This window comes from Coregonus clupeaformis, chromosome 21 (genome assembly GCF_020615455.1).
Source record: "Coregonus clupeaformis isolate EN_2021a chromosome 21, ASM2061545v1, whole genome shotgun sequence".
In the NCBI taxonomy this organism is placed as follows: Eukaryota; Metazoa; Chordata; class Actinopteri; order Salmoniformes; family Salmonidae; genus Coregonus; species Coregonus clupeaformis.
In genome coordinates, this window is record NC_059212.1 from 4585480 (window position 1) to 4612922 (window position 27443).

Below are 27443 nucleotides of genomic sequence, written 5' to 3' on the forward strand. Positions count from 1 at the left end.
GCACCAGTCTGTGGAGCATTACTTTGGCTGGGACTTTTGTCTTCAGTGATGTTCTGCACCAGTCTGTGGAGCATTACTTTGGCTGGGACTTTTGTCTTCAGTGATGTTCTGCACCAGTCTGTGGAGCATTACTTTGGCTGGGACTTTTGTCTTCAGTGATGTTCTGCACCAGTCTGTGGAGCATTACTTTGGCTGGGACTTTTGTCTTCAGTGATGTTCTGCACCAGTCTGTGGAGCATTACTTTGGCTGGGACTTTTGTCTTCAGGGATGTTCTGCACCAGTCTGTGGAGCATTACTTTGGCTGGGACTTTTGTCTTCAGGGATGTTCTGCACCAGTCTGTGGAGCATTACTTTGGCTGGGACTTTTGTCTTCGGTGATGTTCTGCACCAGTCTGTGGAGCATTACTTTGGCTGGGACTTTTGTCTTCAGTGATGTTCTGCACCAGTCTGTGGAGCATTACTTTGGCTGGGACTTTGGCAGCAACAGCCAGTAGTGAAATGACACAAGTGGACTTGTTATTGTAGGTGGTTATTATGTTGGCGTGCCTCCACTGCTGGGAGATGGTTTCACGCTCCCAGACTTTGGTAATAAACAGAGTGTGCGGGTGCGCAGGTTGCCTCCCTGTTTGGACATCTCAGCAGGGATGCTGTCAGAGCCAGGGGACTTGTTATTCTTCAGGGATTTGACTGCGGATCTCTAAGGTTGATGGAATCTCCAGGTCTTGGCCACAAAGAGGCATAGTCTAGTCTAGTACAGTACAATAGTATAGTCTAGTCTAGTCTAGTATAGTACATTATAGTCTAGTACAGTATAGTAAAGTATAGTACAGTATATTATAATAATAATATAATAATATGCCATTTATCAGACGCTTTTATCCAAAGCGACTTACAGTCATGCGTGCATACATCTTTGTGTATGGGTGGTCCCGGGGATCGAACCCACTACCCTGGCGTTACAAGCGCCGTGCTCTACCAGCTGAGCTACAGAGGACCACCATAGTACAGTATAGTATAAGGGTCTTGATGCAGGAGAGGCTCTGTAATGGCAAGGGGATATACTCACCATAACGGCTAGCTAGCGGCAGTGTCCTCTGCCCTCCTCTCTCTCTCTCTCTCTCAAGGTTTTCTACTTTCCTATTATTCTCGCTCTCTGCCGGTCCTATTTCCACCTGTTCATTCTCACACCTTCTCCATTCTCTTCTCTGTTCACTTCAGCATGACAAAAAGATGGAGGAAATTGTAGGGGTGCTGTGTGACTGTCATTTTCATGGTTTATTCTTGTCTTTCTGAACAAAAAGGCTTACTGTTTGAACATCTTCAAAATCAGGAGAACATCCACCAATCACACCGTTGAAGGAAAAAGAAGAAGAAAAAGGGGAAATGGAGGACGCCCCATGATGTTGGTGAATGAAATCTTTGGAAAAAAATAAATATTCCAAGAACTGCTACACTTAACTGAAATATATAGATATTCCCATGCAGCTTGTTCTATTGTGCTACAGTACAAGTTACATTTAAATACCCAGAACTGTCCAGAAAGGACAGGCAGGGTAAAGTGGCAGACGTCTCTTTGTCCATGTTAAAAGGAAGTAAGTAGCCTTGGCTTGAGCCAGAATGGCTCATAGGAGAGGAGCTCATCTCCTGTTTCTGTAGTGTGATTAAGCTTGACGTACAGGTACACACCCTGGACAGGATGCTAGCCTGTTGCAGGGCCTTACTCCCAATCTACATTCACACATTTTAGTCGTTTAGCAGACACTCTTATACAGAGCAACTTACAAGAGCAATTAGGATCAAGGGCCCTGCTCAAAGGCACATTGACAGATTTTTCACCTAGTCGGCTCAGCGATTCAATCCAGCATCCTCTCAGTTACTGGCCCAACGCTCTTAACTGCTAGGCTACCTGCCGCCCCACAGTGCATTCGGAATGTATTCAGACCCCTTTACTTTTTCCACATTTTGTTACGTTACAGCCTTATTCTAAAATTGATTAAATTGTTTTTTTACCCCTCATCAATCTACACACAATACCCCATAATGACGAAGCAAAAAAAGGTTTTTTAGAAATGTTTGCCAATTTATTAACAATAAAAAAATGAAATATTACATTTACATAAATATTCAGACCCTTTACTCAGTACTTTGTTGAAGCAACTTTGGCAGCAATTATAGCCTTGAGTCTTCTTGGGTATGATGCTACAAGCTTGGCACACCTACAGTACCTGTCAAAAGTTTGGACACACCTACTCATTCCAGGGTTTTTCTATATATATATATATTTTTTTTTTAACCATTTTCTACATTGTAGAATAATAGTGAAGACATCAAAACTATGAAATAACACATATGGAATCATGTAGTAACCATGAAAGTGTTAAACAAATGAGATTCTTCAAAGTAGTCACCCTTTGCCTTGATGACAGCTTTGCACACTATTGGCATTCTCTCAACCAGCTTCACCTGGAATGCTTTTCAAGCAGTCTTGAAGGAGTTCCCACATATGCTGAGCACTTGTTGGCAGCTTTTCCTTCACTCTGCGGTACAACTCATCCCAAACCATCTCAATTGGGTTGAGGTCGGGTGAACAAATGACAGTCCCACTAAGCGCAAACCAGATGGGATGGCATCTCGCTGCAGAATGCTGTGGTAGCCATGCTGGTTAAGTGTTCCTTGAATTCTAAATAAATCACTGACAGTGTCACCAGCAAAGCACCCCCACACCATCACACCTCCTCCATGCTTCACGGTGGGAACCACACATGGAGATCATCCGTTCACCTACTCTGCGTCTCACAAAGACACGGCAGTTGAAACCAAAAATCTCAAATTTGGACTCAGACCAAAGGACAGATTTCCACCGGTCTAATGTACATTGCTCGTGTTTCTTGGCCCAAGCAAGTCTCTTCTTATTATTGGTGTCCTTTAGTAGTGGTTTCTTTGCAGCAATTCGACCATGAAGGCCTGATTCACGCAGTCTCCTCTGAACAGTTAATGTTGAGATGCCCATTTATTTGGGCTGCAATTTCTGAGGCTGGTAACTCTGATGAACTTATCCTCTGCAGCAGATGTAACTCTGGGTCTTCCTTTCCTGTGGCAGTCCTCATGAGAGCCAGTTTCATCAAACCTTCAAAGTCCTTGCATTAAGAAGGAAATCAATTCCACAAATTAACTTTTAACAAGGCACACCTGTTAATTGAAATACATTCCAGGTGACTACCTCATGAAGCTGGTTGAGGGAATGCCAAAGCTGCCATCAAGGCAAGGGGTGGCTACTTTGAAGAATCACAAATATAAAATATATTTTGATTTGTTTAACACTTTTTTGGTTACTACATGATTCCATATGTGTTATTTCATAGTTTTGATGTCTTCATTATTATTCTACAATGTAGAAAATAGTAAAAATAAAGAAAAACCCTGGAATGAGTAGGTGTGTCCAAACTTTTGACTGGTACTGTATATTTGGGGAGTTTCTCCCATTCTTCTCTGCAGATCCTCTCAAGCTCTGTCAGGTTGGATGGGGAGCGTTGCTGCACAGCTATTTTCAATTCTCTCCAGAGATGTTCGATCAGGCTGGGCCACTCAAGGACATTGAGGGACTTGTCCCGAAGCCACTCCTGTGTTGTCTTGGCTGTGTGCTTAAGATACGCCCCAATCTGAGGTCCTGAGCGCTTTGGAGCAGGTTTTCATCAAGGATCTCTCTGTACTTTGCTCCGTTCATATTTTCCTTGATCCTGACTAGTCTCCCAGTCCCTGCTGCTGAAAAACATCCCCCCACCATATTGCTGCCACCACCATGCTTTACCGTAGGGATGGTGCCAGGTTTCCTCCAGACGTGACGCTTGGCATTCAGGCCAAAGAGTTCAATCTTGGTTTCATCAGACCAGAGAATCTTGTTTCTCATGGTCTGAGAGTCCTTTAGATGCCTTTTGGCAAACTCCAAGCAGGCTGTCATATGCTTTTTACTGAGGAGTGGCTTCCGTCTGGCCACTCTACCATAAAGGCCTGATTGGTTGAGTGCTGCAGAGACGGTTGTCCTTCTGGAAGGTTCTCCCATCTCCATAGAGGAACTCTGGAGCTCTGTCAGAGTGACCATCAGGTTCTTGGTCACCTCCCTGACCAAGGCCCTTCTCCCCCGATTACTCAGTTTGGCCGGGCGCCCAGCTCTAGGAAGAGTCTTGGTGGTTCCAAACTTCTTCCATTTAAGAATGATGGAGGCCACTGTGTTCTTGGGGAGCTTCAATGCTGCAGACATTTTTTGGTAGCCTCCCCCAGATCTGTGCCTCGACACAATCCTGTTTCAGAGCTCTACAGACAATTCCTTCGACCTCATGGCTTGGTTTTTGCTTTAACATGCACTGTCATCTGTGGGACCTTATATAGACAGGTGTGCGCCTTTCCAAATCATGTCCAATTAATTGAATTTACCACAGGTGGACTCCAATCAAGTTGTAGAAACATCTCAAGGATAATCAATGGAAACAGGATGCACCAGAGCTCAATTTAGAGTCTCATAGCAAAGGGTCTGAATACTTATTGAAATAAGTTTTTTAAATTTTCTAAAGACATTTTTGTAAAATGTTCTACAAACCTATTGTCGCTTTGTCATTATGGGGTATTGTGTTTAGATTGATGAGGAAAAATTAAGGCTGTAATGTAACAAAATGTGGAAAAAGTCAAGGGGTCTGAATACTTTCCAAATGCACTATATCTCCTTAATGCTGAGTGCCAAGCAGAGACATATTGGACTCCATTTTTACAGTCTTTGGTATCACTTGGCCGGGGATCAAACTCACAACCTTCCAATCTCAGGGCGGCACCTTAACCACAAGGTGACCGAAGTGGTAGTGGTAAGGAGCAGGGCCGGCCCTGCGGCATGAGCAACAAAGGTGGTTGCCAAATTAAAATACTTGGTTGTGCATCAGCAGTTTTCCTCTTGTTATGTCAGTCACTGACAGTCACTCAATTAGCCCATGTCGGCAAAACATTTTTTGATTGGTAGTTAGTCTAGTTAGTCTACCCAGCTATCTAAACTTGTAGTAATCATGTCCGAATTACCGACCAGACACGAAGGACACGTGCTCAGGGGCCCTGACGTCCAGGGGGCCTGTCATGCCAAATAGTGTCCCCCAGCCAAATAGTGTCCGCCTCTGCGTCACAATGGGATTCTATGAGTTCTAGATTTTGTTGCTAGGGCTGTTGCTAGAACTTGCAAAATTCTGACTGGATTACGTAATGACCCAAAGCATCCATTGCTATGCTGGTTGCTTGGCTCTATTTTACCTAGTAGCGGTCACGATGGAAGGAGGATGCCGGCAATTCTAGTTCTATTTCACCTCAGAAGCGCTCGCTCAGTCCACGCTAAATTATTACCTCAGAATTACCTTCCAAGGACAGTATTTTTGACGGTGACAACCTGCTGACTACCTGCTGCTTCAGAGGACTTAAAAGACTGGAAAGAGAACACTCTTTCTTTACCATATAATTGTCTATATATATATATTAGAATATATAGCTAAATAGGAATAAATAATTTAAGCCGTTTTTAGATTGACGTTGCTAGCTACTGTTCTTATTTACCTCAGCCTACCTAGTCAGCTAGCCAGACAGTTTTATTTAGCTAACGTTAGCGAGCTAGCTACTGTAACTGTTATTGTAGCTTTCTGTTTCTATGTTGCTTGCACTTCAATGGCATCCCTCGAGGAAATGTTATTTAATCTTTCCAACCAGGCGAAGTACTATGAAGGCTCCGCTGATCTCGACAAGAGGCGCAACATTCAGAGAAATGCACAATTCAGGGTAACGTTAAGCAGTTAACTTCTATTAGATAACTGGATGGGTTTAGCTATGTACAACCATTTTTCAACACCCATTTTCCAACTAGCTAGTTGGTCATCTACATGTCACTAGCTATACATATAGTTCAGTGGAGGCTGCTGAGGGGAGGATGGCTCATAATAATGTCTGGAATGGAGTCAATGGAATGGTATCAAACACGTGGTTTCCATTCCATTGGCTCCATTCCATTGGCTCCATTCCATTGGCTCCATTCCATTGACTCCATTCCATTGGCTCCATTCCATTGGCTCCATTCCATTGGCTCCATTCCATTTACTCCATTCCATTGGCTCCATTCCATTGGCTCCATTCCATTGGCTCCATTCCATTGACTCCATTCCATTGGCTCCATTCCATTGGCTCCATTCCATTGACTCCATTCCATTGGCTCCATTCCATTGACTCCATTCCATTGGCTCCATTCCGTTGACTCCATTCCAGCCGTTATTATGAGCCGTCCTCCCCTCAGCAGCCTCCACTGATATAGTTATGTGTCTGTCATATTGAGGTATCTAGCTATAAGTTAAACCTGATCAATCAAATGGATAGGTGTAAGCAATTATGGTAATTCCAAATGCCCTTAACTAGGTGTCTTCGCTAGACAGACACAGAGAGGGAGGGGAGAGGGCACAATGTTTCAATTAGTTACTTTTTGCTTAAAAGGTCAGTACCCTGTCTAGCCTGCCAGAAGTTTGTGAGGGGCGAAGGCCGTGGCACTGGAGTTGAGGCCCATTATAGTTGTTTCACCATGGCACATGATCGGTAAGTGTCCCAATTCAAATTCTGCCCTGATAAGTTGTTTTGTAATGGCTGCTTTATTTGACCTCAGCAGAGTTCAATATTATAGAATGTGAGTGTGTGTCAGTATCCTTACTTAATCTGCATACTGTATGACACGTTGTTGTACCCTAGGACATACAATAGATACATATATATTCAACCACAAGGGTGTACTAATGAGCTATGCGAGATAGAAAAAAATGAATCATAAGAGGAATACTGAAATTATATTAATTTCAGTGTAGACAAGGGAAGGTCAGGTTAAAATAAAAACATGACGGCCAGACAAGCCAGTGTATGAATCAAACGGATTTGGATATGAATGGAGTGGAAATTAGCTGACTTCGTGATCTGTAAGGTAAGTAACTTTAATGTGTCAAGCAGATTACAGATTACAGATTATTTCGGATTTAATGTTGTAATGTTAACAAGGACACCAAAAAGTAGTTCGAAGTAATATAATTAGCTAAACAAAACTTGTTTAAACAGCGAAATTGTGACTGAAATCAGCCTCGTTTGCGTAGCGATGATGAAAAGAATGTCATTTAGGCTGTAAGGATCTCCAGAATTCTAATTATTAGGTCATCACACCGTTGATATAGCAACAGATGCTAATAGTTTATCGAATGCCATTGTGGCGCATAGGGGGACACTATTTGGCCGGGGGACATTATTTTAGCATGACAGGCCCCCCCTGATTTTGTTAGTCACTCTCACTCAGATATCCTATTAACATGGCATAGGTCATGGCATCAGAAATGGCTAAATGTGTAGAATTGCAGGAAATTAGCTTTAAAACTACAAAATGTTTTCACTCCGCCCCATTGCAAAACAAGTAGAATTGCATGAAATTTGTTATAGAATTGCAAAATGTTCTCTTCGCCCCATGGGAAAATGTGTAGAATTGCAGGAAATTAACTTTAAAAGTTACTTTTTCAACCAAATCTCGCATAGGGCCCCCAAAAGGCTAGGGCCGGCCCTGTTACGGAACTTATAACGATCACCCTGTCAGAGTGTTTGAGTTTTTAAATGTTTTGTGTATTTTAGTTCTAAAAATGCTTATAAAGTTTTTAATTCACAATTAAAAATATCAGACTTGATTTGCTAGAAGAAAATAAATGTATCAACCCCTACAAAAATGTCCATTAATTATAATCCACATAATAATTCACATTTCCTGTTGCTGTAGGATTATTTTCCTGCTGTGAGAAACTGGTCAAATTAAGATCCTATTTATTATATCTGTATCTCTCTATTCTATAAAATAAAATAATCTTACATGTTAAGAGGAGAGCATGTAGTCGTATTTTGAAATGTGTTATCTTGAGTTTCACATCCCCCTTTCCTTATTCGGTGGTGAGTGGAAACCCAGAGCGGATGCTTCAGGTTTTAACCCCATGTGTAATCTGTGTTTCCCCTTTTATCTGTGGTAATACTGGGCTGACACTGTTCCACTCCCAGCCTGTTATTTCAATACTGTGTCAGGAGGTCAGGTACTGTAAACAGTAAAAATATATACACATTTTAGCTGATACAAAATGTTTGTTGGGGGACTTTTATTTTGAAAACTCCCAATGAATGATGTTGAATAAATGTGTTATGAAGGTTGTTATGAATGATACTGTAACAGTAAATGTGTTATGACTGGTGTTTAGAAAGGCGTAATGTATACCCCCTTCATATAAAGTGTTACTCAACAAGCTTTATAGTTGGTAGCAAAAAACTGTGTTGAAGCAATCGAAGTTACAGCAGTGGCGAATCCAAAATGTACCATTGAAGTCTATGGAGCTTTTATGCAAATGTTTTAAATGGTTATAGTCAAAACGTACACATGTAGTATCCATATACACATACCGTACGCAACAGAATACAGAATAGAAAGTCAGGAGCCATAAAGATGTACCATAAAACCATAGCTCAACCATAGATCAACCATAGATCAACCATATATCAACCATAGATCAACCATAGCATATATAACAGCAGCATCAATCAAACAGCATTAGTAAATACATACTGTACCACAATAAAACACAGTACAACCATTAGCATCAAATATAGAATCAATGAACCAACAAAAACAGACAATTACCATCGTAAGATACCATCACTAATACAAATATTGTCATCCTTAGAAACCAGGCTACTGCACATAAATCAACATATGATCCATCTCATAGATCCATTAAAGAATCGTATTGCAGCCAGTACTAAATAAATATCGCTGTAATCTCTCTGTTCCTTAACAGAATAAGACGTCCGCTGACGGTGCTTTGCGGCTGCAGCAGGACATTGTGCAGGGGCAGAGTCACAGTTCAGAATTGTCCGTGTTTTCACCCCCCTCCTCCTCTCAACTATGACCTCCAGCGGTCAAGCTTCAGTCCCATCCAGAGTCGACTTTCTTGACCAGCGTGTCATTTGAAAAAAAAAAAGAGAGGACACTGGCCAATACACTCTTTCCAAACGTAAAAAAAGCAACTCCGGTTTCTTAAATAGAACAGCCTGTGTGGCCGTCACAATTATCATGACAAACTTATGACTGTGTTTCTTTGAAGGCTTTGGTGTCTACATGGCACAGGGTCACTGAAGAGCCAACCCAAAGCCTAAACCCTGGGTAAAGAGGCTCAGTGAATTTGGCTTGGAACGTGTGCAGGAGAGTTGCTGTGTCTGAGGAGACGCTGTAGAAGGACAGAGTGCCGGCTGGCCAGTCCAGATACACTCCTACTCTGTTGGAGCAGGGGACCGGTATGAAAGTACTCTTATTATTGTACAAGGCAGTGTACCTGTGATCAGAGCACAACATTCTCCAGGACTTGTCATTAAATCCAAACCCACAGTCTTTCCCCACTCCTTTCCTGCCGATTCCTTTATATGTTACTGCTAGATCAACCACATCTCCACTCCACTCTGCCTCCCAGTAGCAGCGCCCAGTCAGACCTTCTCTACAAAGCACCTGTGTCCAGTCCATAAATCTGTCTGGGTGATCTGGATACAGTTTCTCTTCTTTCTCCCATGTCACCTTTCTGTTGTCCTCAGACAGAGAGAGGTGTCTGTATGCTGTGTTCGGGTCCAGTGTTAGCTCACATGCAACTAATGAGGTTAATCAAGGAAGAACAGAGCATGTAAAAGTCATTATGGAATGCGCTGTAAGTATCAGAAGAATTTTCAAAACATTAGTGAAGACGGACGACCGACTTCATTGGTAACAAACCTGATAAAGCTACATTAAAAAAATGTGTTGTTCCTTCATACACTGCAATGAAAAATTACAAATGGAATGAAGTCATGGTCGGCCGCCCGTCTTCACTAGTGTGCTGTTTTTACATGCATTTTTGGATACTTATTCAAGACGTAAAAGCTTGATTTAACAGCAAATTACTTACATCTCTGAAACAGCAAAAACCCTTCAACGTGGCCACTGCAAGAAAAGCACAATGATATGAAGTGACTCTGAAAACCTTATGATATACAGTGGGGGAAAAAAGTATTTAGTCAGCCACCAATTGTGCAAGTTCTCCCACTTAAAAAGATGAGAGAGGCCTGTAATTTTCATCAACTATGACAGATAAAATGAGATTTTTTTTCTTCCTGAAAATCACATTATAGGATTTTTAATGAATTTATTTGCAAATTATGGTGGAAAATAAGTATTTGGTCAATAACAAAAGTTTCTCAATACTTTGTTATATACCCTTTGTTGGCAATGACACAGGTCAAATGTTTTCTGTAAGTCTTCACAAGGTTTTCACACACTGTTGCTGGTATTTTGGCCCATTCCTCCATGCAGATCTCCTCTAGAGCAGTGATGTTTTGGGGCTGTCGCTGGGCAACACGGACTTTCAACTCCCTCCAAAGATTTTCTATGGGGTTGAGATCTGGAGACTGGCTAGGCCACTCCAGGACCTTGAAATGCTTCTTACGAAGCCACTCCTTCGTTGCCCGGGCGGTGTGTTTGGGATCATTGTCATGCTGAAAGACCCAGCCACGTTTCATCTTCAATGCCCTTGCTGATGGAAGGAGGTTTTCACTCAAAATCTCACGATACATGGCCCCATTCATTCTTTCCTTTACACGGATCAGTCGTCCTGGTCCCTTTGCAGAAAAACAGCCCCAAAGCATGATGTTTCCACCCCCATGCTTCACAGTAATTATGGTGTTCTTTGGATGCAACTCAGCATTCTTTGTCCTCCAAACACGACGAGTTGAGTTTTTACCAAAAAGTTATATTTTGGTTTCATCTGACCATATGACATTCTCCCAATCCTCTTCTGGATCATCCAAATGCACTCTAGCAAACTTCAGACGGGCCTGGACATGTACTGGCTTAAGCAGGGGGACACGTCTTGCACTGCAGGATTTGAGTCCCTGGCGGCGTAGTGTGTTACTGATGGTAGGCTTTGTTACTTTGGTCCCAGCTCTCTGCAGGTCAATCTCTAGGTCCCCCCGTGTGGTTCTGGGATTTTTGCTCACCGTTCTTGTGATCATTTTGACCCCACGGGGTGAGATCTTGCGTGGAGCCCCAGATCGAGGGAGATTATCAGTGGTCTTGTATGTCTTCCATTTCCTAATAATTGCTCCCACAGTTGATTTCTTCAAACCAAGCTGCTTACCTATTGCAGATTCAGTCTTCCCAGCCTGGTGCAGGTCTACAATTTTGTTTCTGGTGTCCTTTGACAGCTCTTTGGTCTTGGCCATAGTGGAGTTTGGAGTGTGACTGTTTGAGGTTGTGGACAGGTGTCTTTTATACTGATAACAAGTTCAAACAGGTGCCATTAATACAGGTAACGAGTGGAGGACAGAGGAGCCTCTTAAAGAAGAAGTTACAGGTCTGTGAGAGCCAGAAATCTTGCTTGTTTGTAGGTGACCAAATACTTATTTTCCACCATCATTTGCAAATAAATTCATAAAAATTCCTACAATGTGATTTTCTGGAGAAAAAAAATCTCAATTTGTCTGTCATAGTTGACGTGTACCTATGACGAAAATTACAGGCCTCTCTCATCTTTTTAAGTGGGAGAACTTGCACAATTGGTGGCTGACTAAATACTTTTTATCCCCACTGTATTGTACACATGTATACATTTTACAGTTTAAAAACAAATCTGTTTTACCTGACTGTTTTGAGATGATATTGGGGATCCTCCAGGGCAACAGTGAGCAGCTCAACTCCTGGGTCTCCTGGGTGATTGTAACTCAGGTCCAGTTCTCTCAGGTGTGATGAGTTTGAGCTGAGAGTTGAGGAACATTCTTCCAAGTTTCTCTCTGTGATGTTACATCGGTTCAGCCTAAAAAACAAACAAAAAAAGCTATATCTTAGTGGCTAATGTAATGAAGTAGAATTGTATTGGGGGCTGCCACTAACGCTAGGGTTATCAGGAGGGAACTATTTACAGAGCTATTTGTTTTCTAAACAAATTGTTTTATATTCAGTATGATATATTTGATTGATCAATTTTAACATTTGCTCCAACTACATATGCTATTCTATCCGGTAAATAGATGCAGAACCGTAGCCAGGGAAAGCACACTAGCCAGTGCGCCAGTCAGAGACCCAGATCGGCTACTTTATTTTATTTATTTCACCTTTATTTAACTCGATAAACCAATTCACATTTGCAATAACGATCTGGCTACACTGAGAAACATACAGTGATACACATAACTACTCATTTGACAACAGCAGCAATCTGCTACATCATGAGGTTGGAGTAAGATCTTTCAGATACAGTGCCTTCAAAGTATTCACACCCCTTGACTTTTTCCAAATTTTGTTGTGTTACAAAGTGGGATGAAAATTGATATAGTCGTAATTTTTTTGTTAACGATCTACACAAAATACACACATTTCAAAGTGGAAGAAAAATTCTAACATACTTATCTAATCAAGATGTGTTAGTGTTTTATTTTTCATTTTTATTTATGATAGAATCACTTTTGGTTGTTGATCATTGCTAGACAGCCATTTAAGTCTTGCCATAGATATTCAAGTCGATTTAAATAAAAACTGTAACTAGGCCACTCAGGAACATTCTATGTAATCTTAGTAAGCAACTCCATTGTATATTTGGCCTTGTGTTTTAGGTTAGGTTATTGTCCTTCTGAAAGGTGAATTTGTCTCCCAGCGTCTGTTGGAGAGCAGACTGAACCAGGTTTTCCTCTAGGATTTTGCCTGTGCTTAGCTCTCTTCCATTTCTTTTTCTCCTAAAAAACTTTGTAGTTCTTGCCGATGACAAGCGTACCCATAACACGATGCACACACCACCATGCTTGAAAATATGAAGAGTGATACTCAGTGATGTGTTGTGTTGGATTTGCCCCAAACATAATGCTTTGATTTCAGGACATGAAGTTAATTTCTTTGCCACCTTCGTTGCAGTTTTACTTTAGTTGATTATTGCAAACAGGATGCATGATTTGGAATAGTTTTATTCTGTACAGGCTTCCTTCTTTTCACTCTGTCATTTAGGTTAGTATTGTGGAGTAACTACAATGTTGTTGATCCATCCTCAGTTTTCTCCTATGACAGCCATTAAACTCTGTAACTGTTTTACAGTCACCATTGGCCTCATGGTGAAATCCCTGAGCAGTTTCCTTCCTCTCCAGCAACTGAGTTAGGAAGTCCATCATTACTTTAAGACATGAAGGTCAGTCAATGCGGAACATTTCAAGAACTTTGAAAGTTTCTTCAAGTGCAGTCGCAAAAACCATCAAGCGATATGATGAAACTGGCTCTCATGAGGACCACCACAGGAATGGAAGACCCAGAGTTACCTCTGCTGCAGAGGATAAGTTCATTGGAGTTACCAGCCTCAGAAATTGCAGCTCGAATAAATCCTTCACAGAATTCAAGTAACAGACACATCTCAACATTAACTGTTCAGAGGAGACTGTGTGAATCAAGCCTTCATGGTCGAGTTGCCATATTATTATTATTATTATTTAATTGTTAATATTATTAGACAGTAGTTGCCATATTATTCGTGTTACTAAGTGTTGTTTGTTTGTTTTGTTGTTTCCATTTGGACACTTGAAAACGAGATGTTGCATCTCAAGAGATTTCATTCTGCAAAATGTCTAATAAATAAATAAACTACAACTGTTTTTTTAAAGTCAGTTCAAGCCCTCTGATGTGATCATACATGAGTTCACTTCATAAATCTGACATGAATGTTAACGTGCATGCAGCCTGAAATTAACATAATTACACACCCAACATCACCATATTTGGGTAGAAAAATCCACTATTGTATAGACAGTAGAGCAGAGAGGAGAGAAGAGATGTCAAGAGGTGACCGTAACAAATTGATATTCTATGTACAGACGTTCACTTGTTCACCAGTAAAACTGAGTGTACGCACATCTCAGAGCAGACATGGGATTCATTTGAACACACCATATGATCACGTTGATGTTGATAAATACAGAATCTTGCTTGGAAATAAGCGCATGTCCACTTTACTATCTGTCACCTTCATTTGATAAAGGAGGGCCAAAGTTAATATATGGTTGTAAAGTCAAGTCGCTAAATAATTCACCTCAGCGTCTCCAGTTTACACTGCAGACTCCCCAGTCCAGCAGACAGCAGCTCCACTCCTGAATCCTGCAGGTCATTGTCACTCAGATCCAGCTCTCTCAGGTGTGAGTTTGAGCTGAGAACCGAGGCCAACTCTTCACAACATCTCTCTGTGAGTTTACATCTATTCAACCTAAAAGAAAACAAGTTGGACAAAACAAATTGGATCAAAATTCACAGGTATTTGCACAGTGTAACACCAGAACTCCCTGAATATATATTTATTTTAAAAGCTTAGTCACACTTCAAAGGAATTCAACAAGGTTCTGCTTATCAATAATGCCAGTAATACTGACCTCAGTGTCTGTAGTCTACAGGTTGAACTCCCCAGTCCGGCAGAGAGCAGCTTCACTCCTGAATCCTGCAGGTCGTTCACACCCAAGTCCAGCTTTCTCAGGCATGAGGAATTTGAGCTGAGAACTGAGGCCAGTGCTTCACAACATTGCTCTGTGAGGTTACATCCATGTAGCCTATAATATAAATAAATTGTTGAAGTAATTACATTTTATACAGCATTTAGGCCTCAGTTTTCGATGTATTCCTATTTTTTAGACGGTGTGCAGGTCTCCATCTCTTCCAGTATTCTCATTTTGATACTACATGGAACCCAAAAGTGTTCCACCTGGAACCAAAAGCGTTTTACTTGGAACCAAAAAGAGTTATTCAAAGGGTTCTCCATTGGTGACATCCGAAGGACCCTTTTAGGTTCTAGATATCACCATTTTTTCTAAGATACTGTTTGTCGTCCAACATTTCTGTCATCCCTCTCCATGTCTCTAATCACTTCTTTTTCAAAAATCATTTTCTGTCTTCCAACCCCACCCACTCAACCCCTACCAAGACGGTTACATGCGGTCGCAACCTTCGCTCTCCCTCTTCCACTTCGCTCTCCTCCTCTGCCCTACACTCTTAGAAATAACGGCGCTATCTAGAACCTGGAAGGATTCTTCGGCTGTCCCCAGAGGAGAACCATTTGAAGAACCCTTGTTGGTTCCAGTTAGAACCCTTTTGGATCCAAGTAGAACAGTTGTGGGTTCCATGTAGAGCCCTTACCTGGAACCAAAAAGGGTTATCTTATGGGAACAGCTAGGGCTGTTACGGTGACCATATTACTGCCACACCAGCGGTCACGAGTCATGACGGCAGTCAAATTCCACGTGACCGTTTAGTCACTGTAATTGGGCTTCTCCAAACTCTGATGCTGCTGATGGTCATTAGCAGCCTACCAAACTTGCTAAAACTCTGGTACCCAGAACTCTATTGTCCCTCTAATCACTCTGACATCAAGTCAAATGTAATCGAAAATCAAATCAAACACTTCATGAGAGCCCATGAGCTCATGTTGCGCATCATTTCTATAGGCTAAGCAATTGTGTAAGAAAACAGAGTGATGGCCTCTATTAAAAAGAGGAGGATCCCATCAGCTTTCTATAGGCTAGGCCTACTATAGTTATTTCTCAACTTTCCTAATATTAAGCACATTGCTTATCTTTACAACAGGAGTATAGCCGACCTGGCTGGCATGAAAATGAACCAAGGGAAAAGCGTCCTCCATTCTTTATTTAAGTGCATAGATGACATGTATGTTTTCCCCTGCCCCTGTTTCCAGACAGGTGCATGATAATGGTCCATTCTAAATCACAACACATATTATTTAGTATATGTAAAGACAAAATTAAATCAAGAATAGTGTGATGGGTGACACTATTAGCTTATCACTGAAGGCAAGAAACAGCACATGCTTTTTTTGGTGACTTTTTCTAAAACTACTTCCCGAGGGGGAGAGCTCAACATCGTCAAGGAGCGGGTGATCAGGACAGTTAGCTCTCTTCACCACTTGCTTGCTGAACACCTCCAAGAGCTGTACCTGCTGGTAACCGCCCTGTCTAGCCTGTTTTTGTTGCCAACATCAATATTACCAAACCAGGCCACCGTAGAAAAAGTCTAATTAAATAAAACTCCTATAAAACATTATCATCATTGTCTTGCTGACATTAAAAGAGTTAATCTTTCTCAGAAAGAAAAGTTGCTGCTGTCCTTTTTTACACACTCTTAGAAAACAGGGTTCCATTAGGGTTCTTCGGCTGTCCACACAGAAGAATCCTTTTTGGTTCCAGGTAGAACCATTTTGGGTTCCATGTAGAACCTTCTGTGGAAAGGGTTCTACATGGAACCCAAAATGGTTCCACCAGGAACCAAAAGCGTTCTACCTGGAACCAAAAAGGTTTCTTCAAAGGGTTCTCCTATGGGGACAGCGGAAGAACCCTTTTAGGTTCTAGATAGCACCTTATTTGCTAAGAGTGCTGATGGCATCTGTGTTCTCCTCAAAGGTCAACTGATTGTCCACAAAAAAGTAATAATAATTGCCCGCGCTGCAGGCGGCTATATCGGTCCGCAAATATAGGACTATTAAAGGCCCAGTGAACTGCTTTTGTGAAAAAAAGATTTCAACAACAAAAAATATATTTTATTAATATATTTTATATTTATTGTGATTTTTCAGGGGGTGTTGCAGCACCCTCAGCATCCCTACTTCCTGCGGCTCTGCCACCACCGTTCCCAGGTACTTTTAAGCACTGACCAGCTAGCTCAATGTACTGTAATTGTCCATAACCACAGCGGGCGTGGGGTTCTGTGGCTGCCTTCTAAAGTCAAATGGCCATGTCTCTAGTTTTGGAGACATTCAGTTGGAGGAAGCAGTTCTCACACCATGACACAAAGTAATCTACCACAAGCCCACGCTCAGACTCTCCATCCTGTAGTAGACTGATAATGACTGAGTCATCAGCAAACTTGATGATGTCTGTTTTCGTATTACAATCATTAGTGTAGTATGTACGGGAAGGGAGAGAGCACGCAACCTTGTGGGGATCCGGTGGAGGAGCAGAGCTGCTTCCACATGACGCCATTTACTCTCACTTGTTGGGACCGGTCAGTAAGGAAGTCCACTATCCAGCACAGGGAGACACCATCCAAAGTGTAATGAATAACTTCACCATGCTCAAAGGGATATTCAATGTCTGCTTTTTTATTTTCAACCATTTATATTAGTTGTATTGGTAGTTGTAGCAGTAGTTTATATTAGTTGTATTAGTAGTTGTAGCAGAAGTTTATATTAGTTGTATTGGTAGTTGTAGCAGTAGTTTATATTAGTTGTATTGGTAGTTGTAGCAGTAGTTTATATTAGTTGTATTGGTAGTTATAGCAGTAGTTTGTATTAGTTGTATTGGTAGTTGGGGGGGGGGAACTATTTCATCCATTTTAGAATAAGGCTATAACGTAACAAAATGTGGAAAAAGTCAAGGGATCTGAATACTTTCCCGAATGTACTGTATTCCTCTTTTTTGACAGTGTGCGAATCTCCATCTCTTCCAGTATTCTCATTTTGATACCTACGCACCTGGAACAGACTTGATTTGGTACAAAGGACATTTAAAGAGTGCAGATCCACTATTGTATAGACAGTAGAGCAGAGAGGAGAGAAGAGATGTCAAGAGGTGACCGTAACAATTTGATATTCTATGTACAGACGTTCACTTGTTCAACAGTAAAATTGAGTGTACGCACATCTCAGAGCAGACGTGGGATTCATTTGAACACACCATATGATCACGTTGATGTAGATCAGGGGTGTCAAACGTACGGCCCGCGGGCCGGATCAGGCCCGCAAACGGGTTTAATCCGGCCCGCGAGATGATTTTGAAAATAAATAAATTGTAAAGTATAAAAATGCTTATAAACGCAATAAAATAAACTGCTGTTCCAATTGCGTCCACTGGATGGCGCAATAGCAATTGTGTTAAGCAAGCAAACTGTTTATACTGGGGCAGAGCAAGTAGGTCAAGCACGTGCAGCCAATGAGCTACTTTGTTTTGCCCGCGATATTTATTACGGCTTCTACTTTTAACATTATGTGCTTTGGCACCCTCATTGCCCCAATATGTCTCTGTCAAAAAAGAGAAAAGTGGACGCAGAGTGCAGAGTGTTCCAAGAAAAATGGTCATCCTATTTAATCACGGAATTGAATGGGAAAGCTGTATGTTTGGTGTGTTCAGAGCATGTTGCAGTGCTGAAAGAATATAACCTTCGTCGCCACTATGTGAGTCTTCATGCCGACAAATATGACAACTTTCAAGGACAGCGGAGATGAGAGAAGGTGAATGAACTGTTGGCGGGTCTGAAGAAACAGCAGTCTGTGTTTACTCACAGCCGAGACATCAGTGACGCTGCAGTGAAAGCTAGCTACCTCATTGCTAATGAAATCGCAGTGGCTTCAAAACCATTTAGTGAGGGTGAATTTGTAAAAACATGCATGATGAAGGCAGCGGAGATTGTGTGCCCTGAAAAGCGGCAGGCTTTTGCAAATATCAGCCTGACAAGAAACACAGTTGCAGACAGGATTTCAGATCTTTCAGTGGATTTGGACAGCCAGTTGAAGCAAAAAGTAAAGTCATTTATTGCGTTTTCGGTTGCAATTGATGAAAGCACGGACATTACAGATGTTGCACAACTGGCCATTTTTTCATCCGCGGAGTTGATGACACATTGACCGTCACCGAGGAGTTCGTGGAGTTGGTGCCGATGACAGATACAACGACAGCAGCTGATATTTTTACCGCACTCGTCGGCGCGCTGGACAGGGTCGGAGTGGACTGGTCCCGCGCTGTCAGCCTGGCTACAGATGGTGCGCCCTCAATGATCGGGAAAAAAGCAGGCGTTGTGACAAAGTTCAGAGAGAAAGTGCAATCTGCAAATGAAGGACGTGATTTTTTGACTTTTCACTGTATTTTGCACCAGGAGGCTTTGTGTTGCAAGTCATTAAAGATGGATAACGTCATGAAGGTGGTCATCCAAACTGTTAATTTCATCCGATCCAGAAGCCTGAATCACCGTCAGTTTGACAGCCTTCTCAGAGAGAAAGACCACATCTATGGCCTGCCATACCACACTGAGGTAAGATGGTTAAGCCGAGGTGCTGTGCTGAGGCGTTTCTTTGATTTACGAGAAGAAATTGAACAGTTCATGGAAGAAAAGGGCAAACCAGTGTTAGAATTTCATTCCGCAGAATGGATGCCGGACCTTGCATTTATGGTGGATGATACAGAGCACCTGAATAACTTGAACAAACAGCTGCAAGGGCGCAACAAAGTTGTCACGCAGTATTATGACAGCATACGTTCTTTCAAGTTAAAGCTGTCATTGTGGGAGACGCAACTTGCCAGTGGTGATGCAGCTCACTTCCCCTGTCTGAAAAATGTGTGCGCGACCCAACATGTGGCAGACATGAAGCGGTTCAAAGATAAAATAACGGGACTGTTACGGGAGTTTGAGCAACGCTTTCAGATTTATGTTTATATGTTTTTATGTTGATGTGCTATTGTTTTTAATTGATTTGATTTGATTTGTATATTTAACCTATTCTTGACTCTGTGGTTCTTGCACTTGTTTGGGGAACAGGATTTCATTATTTTTATCTACATTTCTGCCTGAGAAATGACACCCTGATATAGTTCTGTGATCTGTGATATACTTCTGTGAATCACTGAGTTATTGTGTGTTTGTGTGTTCTTTGTCCTCAGAACTTTCAAATAACTTGAGGTGTTTTATGATTAATAGTGATGTTGTGCTTTTGGACACTGTCCTCAGGCTCCAGCTTTATGTTTATATGTTTTTATGTTGATGTGCTATTGTTTTTAATTGATTTTATTTTATTTGTATATTTAACCTATTCTTGACTCTGTGGTTCTTGCACTTGTTTGGGGAACAGGATTTCATTATTTTTATCTACATTTCTGCCTGAGAAATGACACCCTGATATAGTTCTGTGATCTGTGAAACAGTTCTGTTAATCACTGAGGCATTGTGTGTTTGTGTGTTCTTTTTCTTTAGAATTTTCAAATAAACTTGACGTGTTTTATGATTAATAGTGATGTTGTGCTTGTACTATTTTGGACACACTGTCCTCAGGCTCCAGCTTTATGTTGTATGTTGATCGTATTAAAACAAAGAAAACAATCTGAAGTTGTTGTTTTTAAGTTATATATATCATGATTTTTCCGGTCCGGCCCACTTGGGAATAGATTTTCCTCCATGTGGCCCCTGAGCTAAAATGAGTTTGACGCCCCTGATGTTGATAAATACAGAATCTTGCGTGTAAATAAGCGCATGTCCACTTTACTATCTGTCACCTTCATTTGATAAAGGAGGGCCAAAGTTAATATATGGTTGCAAAGTCAAGTCGCTAAATAATTCACCTCAGTGTCTCCAGTTTACACTGCAGACTCCCCAGTCCAGCAGACAGCAGCTCCACTCCTGAATCCTGCAGGTCATTGTCACTCAGATCCAGCTCTCTCAGGTGTGAGTTTGAGCTGAGAACCGAGGCCAACTCTTCACAACATCTCTCTGTGAGTTTACATCTATTCAACCTAAAAGAAAACAAGTTGGATACAAATGATCCACTAGTTAGATTCTACTCATTAAACTCTTAGAACCTAAAGTAACAGGACATTATCACTTCAGAGGCAGAACAATAGACTGATTCATTAACCACATTTCCATTCACAGTTTTTATGCGAGTAAAGTCATACCGTATTTTTAAAAAATCACTACAGCTGTGCTGGAAACAAGAAGTTTCGGTACAATTTTATAAAATGGCAACAGATCATTTGTTCGTTCGACACGGTGGGATCTTTTTGTGTCGGTAAAAACAATGATATCGAGAAATGGCGGTGGAAACACCTTTATGCACAAATATTGATATGATAACCATCCTATAGAAGTAAACTTGGAGTCACGCGATGATATGTTGTGTGGTCCTCCCACTACATCTCAGGAAACCATGTAGTTTATTAGGCTACAGATGAACTAACTGATGAACGTCACAGGGTGGTGAAAGTGCACGGTGATCTTGATGCTATTTTCCAATAAATATCAAGGGTCTGGTTCTGGTGACATGATGATCGATGCTTGGCTGCCATTTTGACACATACTAATATTCTCTCTCTTATCCATAATATTATCATGTAGACTACCCTACCTGCTACTCCCTACCTACTTACCCGCACTGTATATGTGAGCTGTTGCACGTGCCAAGACCAGAGAAGCCACATAACATGTTGCTATTTAACGCAACAGTTTTTGTGACAAAACTATTGGTAGAGTTGAAAATGTGATTGAAACACATTGAACTTTAGATTTTTATTTGGGTACAAAAAAAAAAAAGTACATTTTGTGTACACTACGTCATCACACACTGATTTTTATCCGCAACAAGTCAGTTTGGTGGAAACACACCACTGGTGGGAAAATGCACATATTTTCTTTATGCAGATTTTAGAATATTTGCATGAAAATGTGTCGCCAACTGGATGGAAATCTAGCTACTGTTAGCCTTTATACTTTGGATGGGCAATTTTGATGGGGGTGGGGCCACAAAATAGTTTTACTTATCATGAGGGGCCGCAGTGGCTCGTGGGTCTGCGTCAGTGGCGTTGCGCAGTTTCACGGAGCCCCCCCCCCGCAAGGTCTGAGCAAGCCCCCCCAGAGAGAAAAATTTGCAGTTATATAGCTAATCTCATGCTATTTTACATATTTTGCCATGAGGCTGAGAAAAATGTTTGCTGCTTAAGAGCTCAGGGATTCTTGAAAGACGGGACAATCAACTTTTTTTCCACAAATATTTTTCTTTAGGCCTTATCACTTGTTGGACTATAATTGTAAAAATGAAAGACTTTATGGTCTCTGACGAAGCTGACATAAATCCAATGAGTTGCTGTCACGTCTCCTCCCGTTGCTCGCCTCCAGCGCTCTGATTCGCCGGTCTACTGAGCCACCGGTCTGAGCGCACCACCTCGGCAACACCGGAATGGAAACCCAACGCACCCTAATCACCTCCAGCGCACCTGCACCTCATCATCTCATCACTACCCCTATACAGCCCTGGACTGTTCAGTGTTGTGTTGTGTGATTGTTAGTGTCGTGTACTCGCTCTTTGTTGTTCTCTTGCTCAGTGTTAAGGAAACCTTTACATTGTTGATTCCTGCGTCTGCTTCCTGCCTCTTCATATTTTCAGTACTCGTCAAAGTTATCTTATATGTTTTGCTTTTTTCTACAAAATTAGGAGGTTGTTCCTTTACATGGTGTGATAGCTGATACTTTGGTCTATCAAAATATATATTTCAAATGTTGTTAATATTGATTGTTTAATTAAACATTAGATGATTGAAATATGTAATACAAATCTCCAAACTTATTTTTGTTTTGCTTTATAGTACTATTAAATGCTCCAGGGTTAATTTCGTTAGCTTTTTGCCATGTTTTTCTAGCTCAGCAAATACTTCAATTGTTTAAGCATATGTTGCAGAACAGTGATTAAAATATTATTTCAGAATATTGACCAAATAAATCTATCTTAAGGGGGTTAGCCATCAGTGACGGAGTTATCAAAAAGCCACTGACAGAGTTGACAACAGATACTCAAAACAAACATATTTCTGCATCTAAAAGTCCAATACGAACATTTGTAAAATATGGAAAATGATTCATTTGGAATTCCCCAATAAAAACGACCTTTCTATCAGATCTTTCAGCACTCTTACGGAGTGGACGTTAGACTTAAATCTGACTGTGTTTATGTTTTACGGAGTTGACAAAAATGGCATTTTCTTCTTCATTCAAGTGGTATACACAGTAGCAATTTAGTTTTTCCTCAGTAGTTTTATGACCCCTAAACCTAATTAAATGTAATATATTTGAACCAAAACTCATATTTTATCTTAATCTATCAGGCCGATGGAGTTGATAGTTTATGGTTGTGACCATGGTGATTCCAATATTGTTTGTTTAAATAATCAAAAGTAGAGAACTTTACAGATCATGAGTGGTCTTGTTGCACTACATGTAATGAGGACATGAAGAAGGGGTCCTCGTGGTAAAGCTGAACTTGCTAATTCCTGATTAATCAGTTGAGTTGACCAAATCTCCTGACACATCTTTTAGGGATCACAGTTTTTAGAGAAATATTCTCTGGCCTCAAGCAGCAGTTATTGGAAACGCGGAAAGAGCCAAAACAGGAAATGCAGTGCAAGGAGGTTGGTTGTGAGGGGCAAGGGTGTGATATGCAGGACTCGTAATCCACGAGCGGCAGTGGTTCAGATCCAACAAAGGTGCATGCCTGAGTTATCAAAGTTTTGTATTTGACGGACCTGATTGTCCCGAGTTAAATCCGAGTTCAATGTTTACCTGCATGCGACATGAAACTAACATAATTACTCACCCTTACATCGCAATATTTGGGTCGGAGAATACACTTCACGATCATATCAGCGCACCTTTATTTGATAAGGGCCAATGTAAATAACTCACCTCATTGTTTCCAGTTTACACTGTGGAATCCCCAGTCCAGCAGACAGCAGCTCCACTCCCGAATCTTGCAGGTCATTGTCACTCAGGTCCAGTTCTCTCAGTTGTGAGGAGTTTGAGCTGAGAGCTGATGCCAACTCCTTACAACATCTCTCTGTGAGTTTACATCTGTTCAACCTGAATAGGACATCAATTGAAATTGAATCAACACAATGTGAACATTTTCAAACAGAACTGCCAAAATATTCAAATCTAACACACCCAGCCAAGTTATTAAACCATTATAACTACTTACAGAGCTGTTCTGGAGGCTTTGACCACTGGCAGCAATCTCAGAAGACCCTCCTCTGATCTGGAGAATGTATTTAGGTCAAGAACATCCAGCTCCTTTTCTGAAGTCAGCAACACAAAGACCAGAGCTGACCACTCTGTATCAGACAATTTGGCTTCTGAGAGACTTCCTGAGTTCAAGTAACTTTGGATCTCCCACACTAGATAGTGGTCATTCAGCTCATTCAGACAGTGGAACAGATTGATGCATTTCTCTGGTGAGGGATTCTCCCTTATCTTCTCGTTGATGTACTTGACTGTTTCCACATTGGTCAGTGAGCTGCTCCCCGTCTGTGTCAGTAGGCCTCGTAGGAGAGTCTGATTGGACTCCAGTGAAAGGCCCAGAAGGAAGCGGAGGAACAGGTCCAGGTGTCCATTCTTGCTCCGTAAAGCTTTATCTACTGCACTGTTGTAGAAGTCGATCGTAGATTTGTGTCTGATTGACGATTCCTGTTCCCTGAATGAAGATCTATTTTTGACCAGTGGATTCTCTCTGCTTTGGTTGAATGTGAGAAACACATATAATGCAGCAAGAAACTCCTGGATGCTCAGATGCACAAAGCAGTACACATTCTCCTGGTGTAGCCCACACTCCTCTCTGAAGATCTGTGTGCACACTCCTGAGTACACTGATGCTTCTCTGACATCAATGCCACACTCCTTTAGGTCTTCCTCATAGAAGATCAGATTGCCTTTTTCCAGTTGTTTGAGGGCCAGTTTTCCCAGAGAGAGAATTATCTTTTTATCCCAGTGTGGATCTCTGTCATGGTCTTCAAGATACTTTTGAATCCCTTGTTTGATGTGAAATACCAGGAAGTGTGTGTACATTTGAGTCTGATTCTTGGGCATCTCTCCACTCTCTGCCTGACACAACAGTCTCTCTAGAACAGTGGCCGTAATCCAACTGAACACTGGTATGTGGCACATGATGTAGAGGCTCCTTGATGACTTAACGTGGGTGATGATTCTGCTGGCCAGGTTCTCATCACTGATTCTATTCTTGAAGTACTCCTCCTTCTGTGGGTCGTTGAAACCTCGTACCTCTGTCACCTGGTCAACACAGTCAGGAGGGATCTGATTGGCTGCTGCTGGTCGGGATGTTATCCAGAGGAGAGCAGAGGGGAGCAGATTCCCCTTGACGAGGTTTGTCAGCAGCACGTCCACGGAGGTTGACTCTGTGACATCACAGCAGCTCTCGTTGTTCTTGAAGTCTAGAGGAAGTCGAAACTCATCCAGACCATCAAGGACAAACAGAACTTTGTAGCTGTCAAAGTTGGAGATTCCAGATTCTTTCATCTCAATGAAATAGTGATGTATAAGTTCATTCAAACAGATTTTTTTATTTTTCATCAAATTCAGCTCCCGAAAAGGAAGTGGAAATATGAACTGGATATCCTGATTGGCTTTTCCTTCAGCCCAGTCCAGAATGAACTTCTGCACAGAGACTGTTTTTCCAATGCCAGCAACTCCCTTTGTCAGCACAGTTGTGATAGGTTTGTCTTGTCCAGGTGAAGGTTTAAAAATGTCATTACATTTGATTCGCGTCCCTTGTGCTGCTGATTTCCTGGACGCCGTTTCAATCTGTCTCACCTCATGTTCATTATTGACATCTCCGCTTCCCCCCTCTGTGATGTAGAGCTCTGTGTAGATCTTATTGAGAAGTGTCGAGTGTCCTTGTTTAGCCATTCCCTCAAATATGCACTCATTTCTCTTCTTCAGGGTAGATTTGAGTCGGTACACCAGAGGAAGTTCATCTATTTGTTGAAACAATTATTATAATAGCAAAATCCTTAACTTTACGGATGTAGTTTGTCAGATAATTACTAAAGTGTAGTGTACCCCTCAATTTTTTAAGAATGCAAATTACAAATATATTTTCAGCATCAGTGTTCAAATAAATGTATTTAGGAGGAATAACATGCAGTCCTATGGACTCTCAACATTAGAAACACTGACATGAAGGATGGTAAGACTCCTCATTTTGATTTGTTAGCTCTATCAGTATAGAGGATAATTAAAAAGGGATGTTCCACTCAAAATACAATCTTACATGATTTGTCCACTTACCTTGGCTGTTTTTGGCTTTTGGATATGTATTTTGCTTACTTCTGTATTTGATAGATATGCTAATTTATCAAACAATCGCAGAAATAAGTGTGGATTTGAGCACAGATGTGGTTGTACCCAAAAGTGTACATCTGATTTATCAAAGTTTTGTTTTTGACTGATCTGAGCGTAAACGAGTTCACTGCTTAAATACATTTTACATGATCATTTGCTTGCGCGCAAACAAACAAAAATTAACATCATTACAGATCCATACGTTGGCCAGATATGAGCAGAATATTCTGCTCCATACTTGAGAAATCCACTTTAGTTTGCAGAATGCTGGGTGACAGTAGAGTAGAGTGGGGATGAGAGATACTACAGTAATACAGGAGGAGACATTATCAGACTACAGGAGGAGACACCAGACGACAGTAATACAGGAGGAGACAGACTACAGTAATATAGGAGGAGCCAGACGACAGTAATACAGGAGGAGCCAGACTACAGTAATACAGGAGGAGACAGACTACAGTAATACAGGAGGAGGCAGACTACAGTAATACAGGAGGAGACAGACTACAGTAATATAGGAGGAGACAGACTACAGTAATATTGGAGGAGACAGACTACAGTAATACAGGAGGAGACAGACTACAGTAATACAGGAGGAGACATCATCAGACTACAGTAATATAGGAGGAGACATCATCAGACTACAGTAATATAGGAGGAGACAGACTACAGTAATATAGGAGGAGACAGACTACAGTAAAATATAGGAGGAGACAGACGACAGTAATACAGGAGGAGACAGACTACAGTAATACAGGAGGAGACAGACAACAGTAATACAGGAGGAGACAGACTACAGTAATATAGGAGGAGACAGACTACAGTAATCCAGGAGGAGACATCATCAGACTACAGTAATATAGGAGGAGACAGACTACAGTAATATAGGAGGAGGCAGACGACAGTAATACAGGAGGAGACAGACTACAGTAATCCAGGAGGAGACATCATCAGACTACAGTAATCCAGGAGGAGACATCATCAGACTACAGTAGTACAGGAGGAGACAGACTACAGTAATATAGGAGGAGACAGACTATAGTAATACAGGAGGAGACAGACTACAGTAATATAGGAGGAGACAGAGGACAGTAATACAGGAGGAGACAGACGACAGTAATACAGGAGGAGACAGACTACAGTAATATAGGAGGAGACAGACTACAGTAATACAGGAGGAGACAGACGACAGTAATACAGGAGGAGACAGACGACAGTAATAAAGGAGGAGACAGACGACAGTAATACAGGAGGAGCCAGACTACAGTAATCAAGGAGGAGACATCATCAGACTACAGTAATATAGGAGGATACATCATCAGACTACAGGAGGAGACATCAGACTACAGTAATCCAGGAGGAGACATCATCAGACTACAGTAATCCAGGAGGAGACATCATCAGACTACAGTAATACAGGAGGAAACATCATCAGAC

At 41.4% G+C, this 27443-nt stretch overlaps 1 protein-coding gene across 5 annotated transcripts in view; it reads right to left on the reverse strand.

Moving 5' to 3' along the window:
- Positions 1-8161: 8161 nt before the first annotated feature.
- LOC121539046 (NACHT, LRR and PYD domains-containing protein 3) overlaps positions 8162-27443 on the reverse strand; it is a 48857-nt gene continuing 29575 nt past the window's right edge. For 4 of the 5 annotated variants that reach the window (XM_041847251.2, XM_041847253.2, XM_041847254.2 and 1 more), the window contains 8 exons: positions 23851-25639; positions 23559-23732; positions 20450-20620; positions 14492-14665; positions 14158-14328; positions 11734-11907; positions 10006-10040; positions 8162-9712 (listed from right to left, as the gene is read on the reverse strand). In XM_041847251.2, coding sequence (XP_041703185.2) covers positions 9156-9712; positions 10006-10040; positions 11734-11907; positions 14158-14328; positions 14492-14665; positions 20450-20620; positions 23559-23732; positions 23851-25639 — 3245 coding nt within the window. In that variant the 3' untranslated portion in view covers positions 8162-9155. The remainder of the gene's footprint in view (positions 9713-10005; positions 10041-11733; positions 11908-14157; positions 14329-14491; positions 14666-20449; positions 20621-23558; positions 23733-23850; positions 25640-27443) is intronic. The other variant, XM_041847252.2, reaches the window with a different exon arrangement.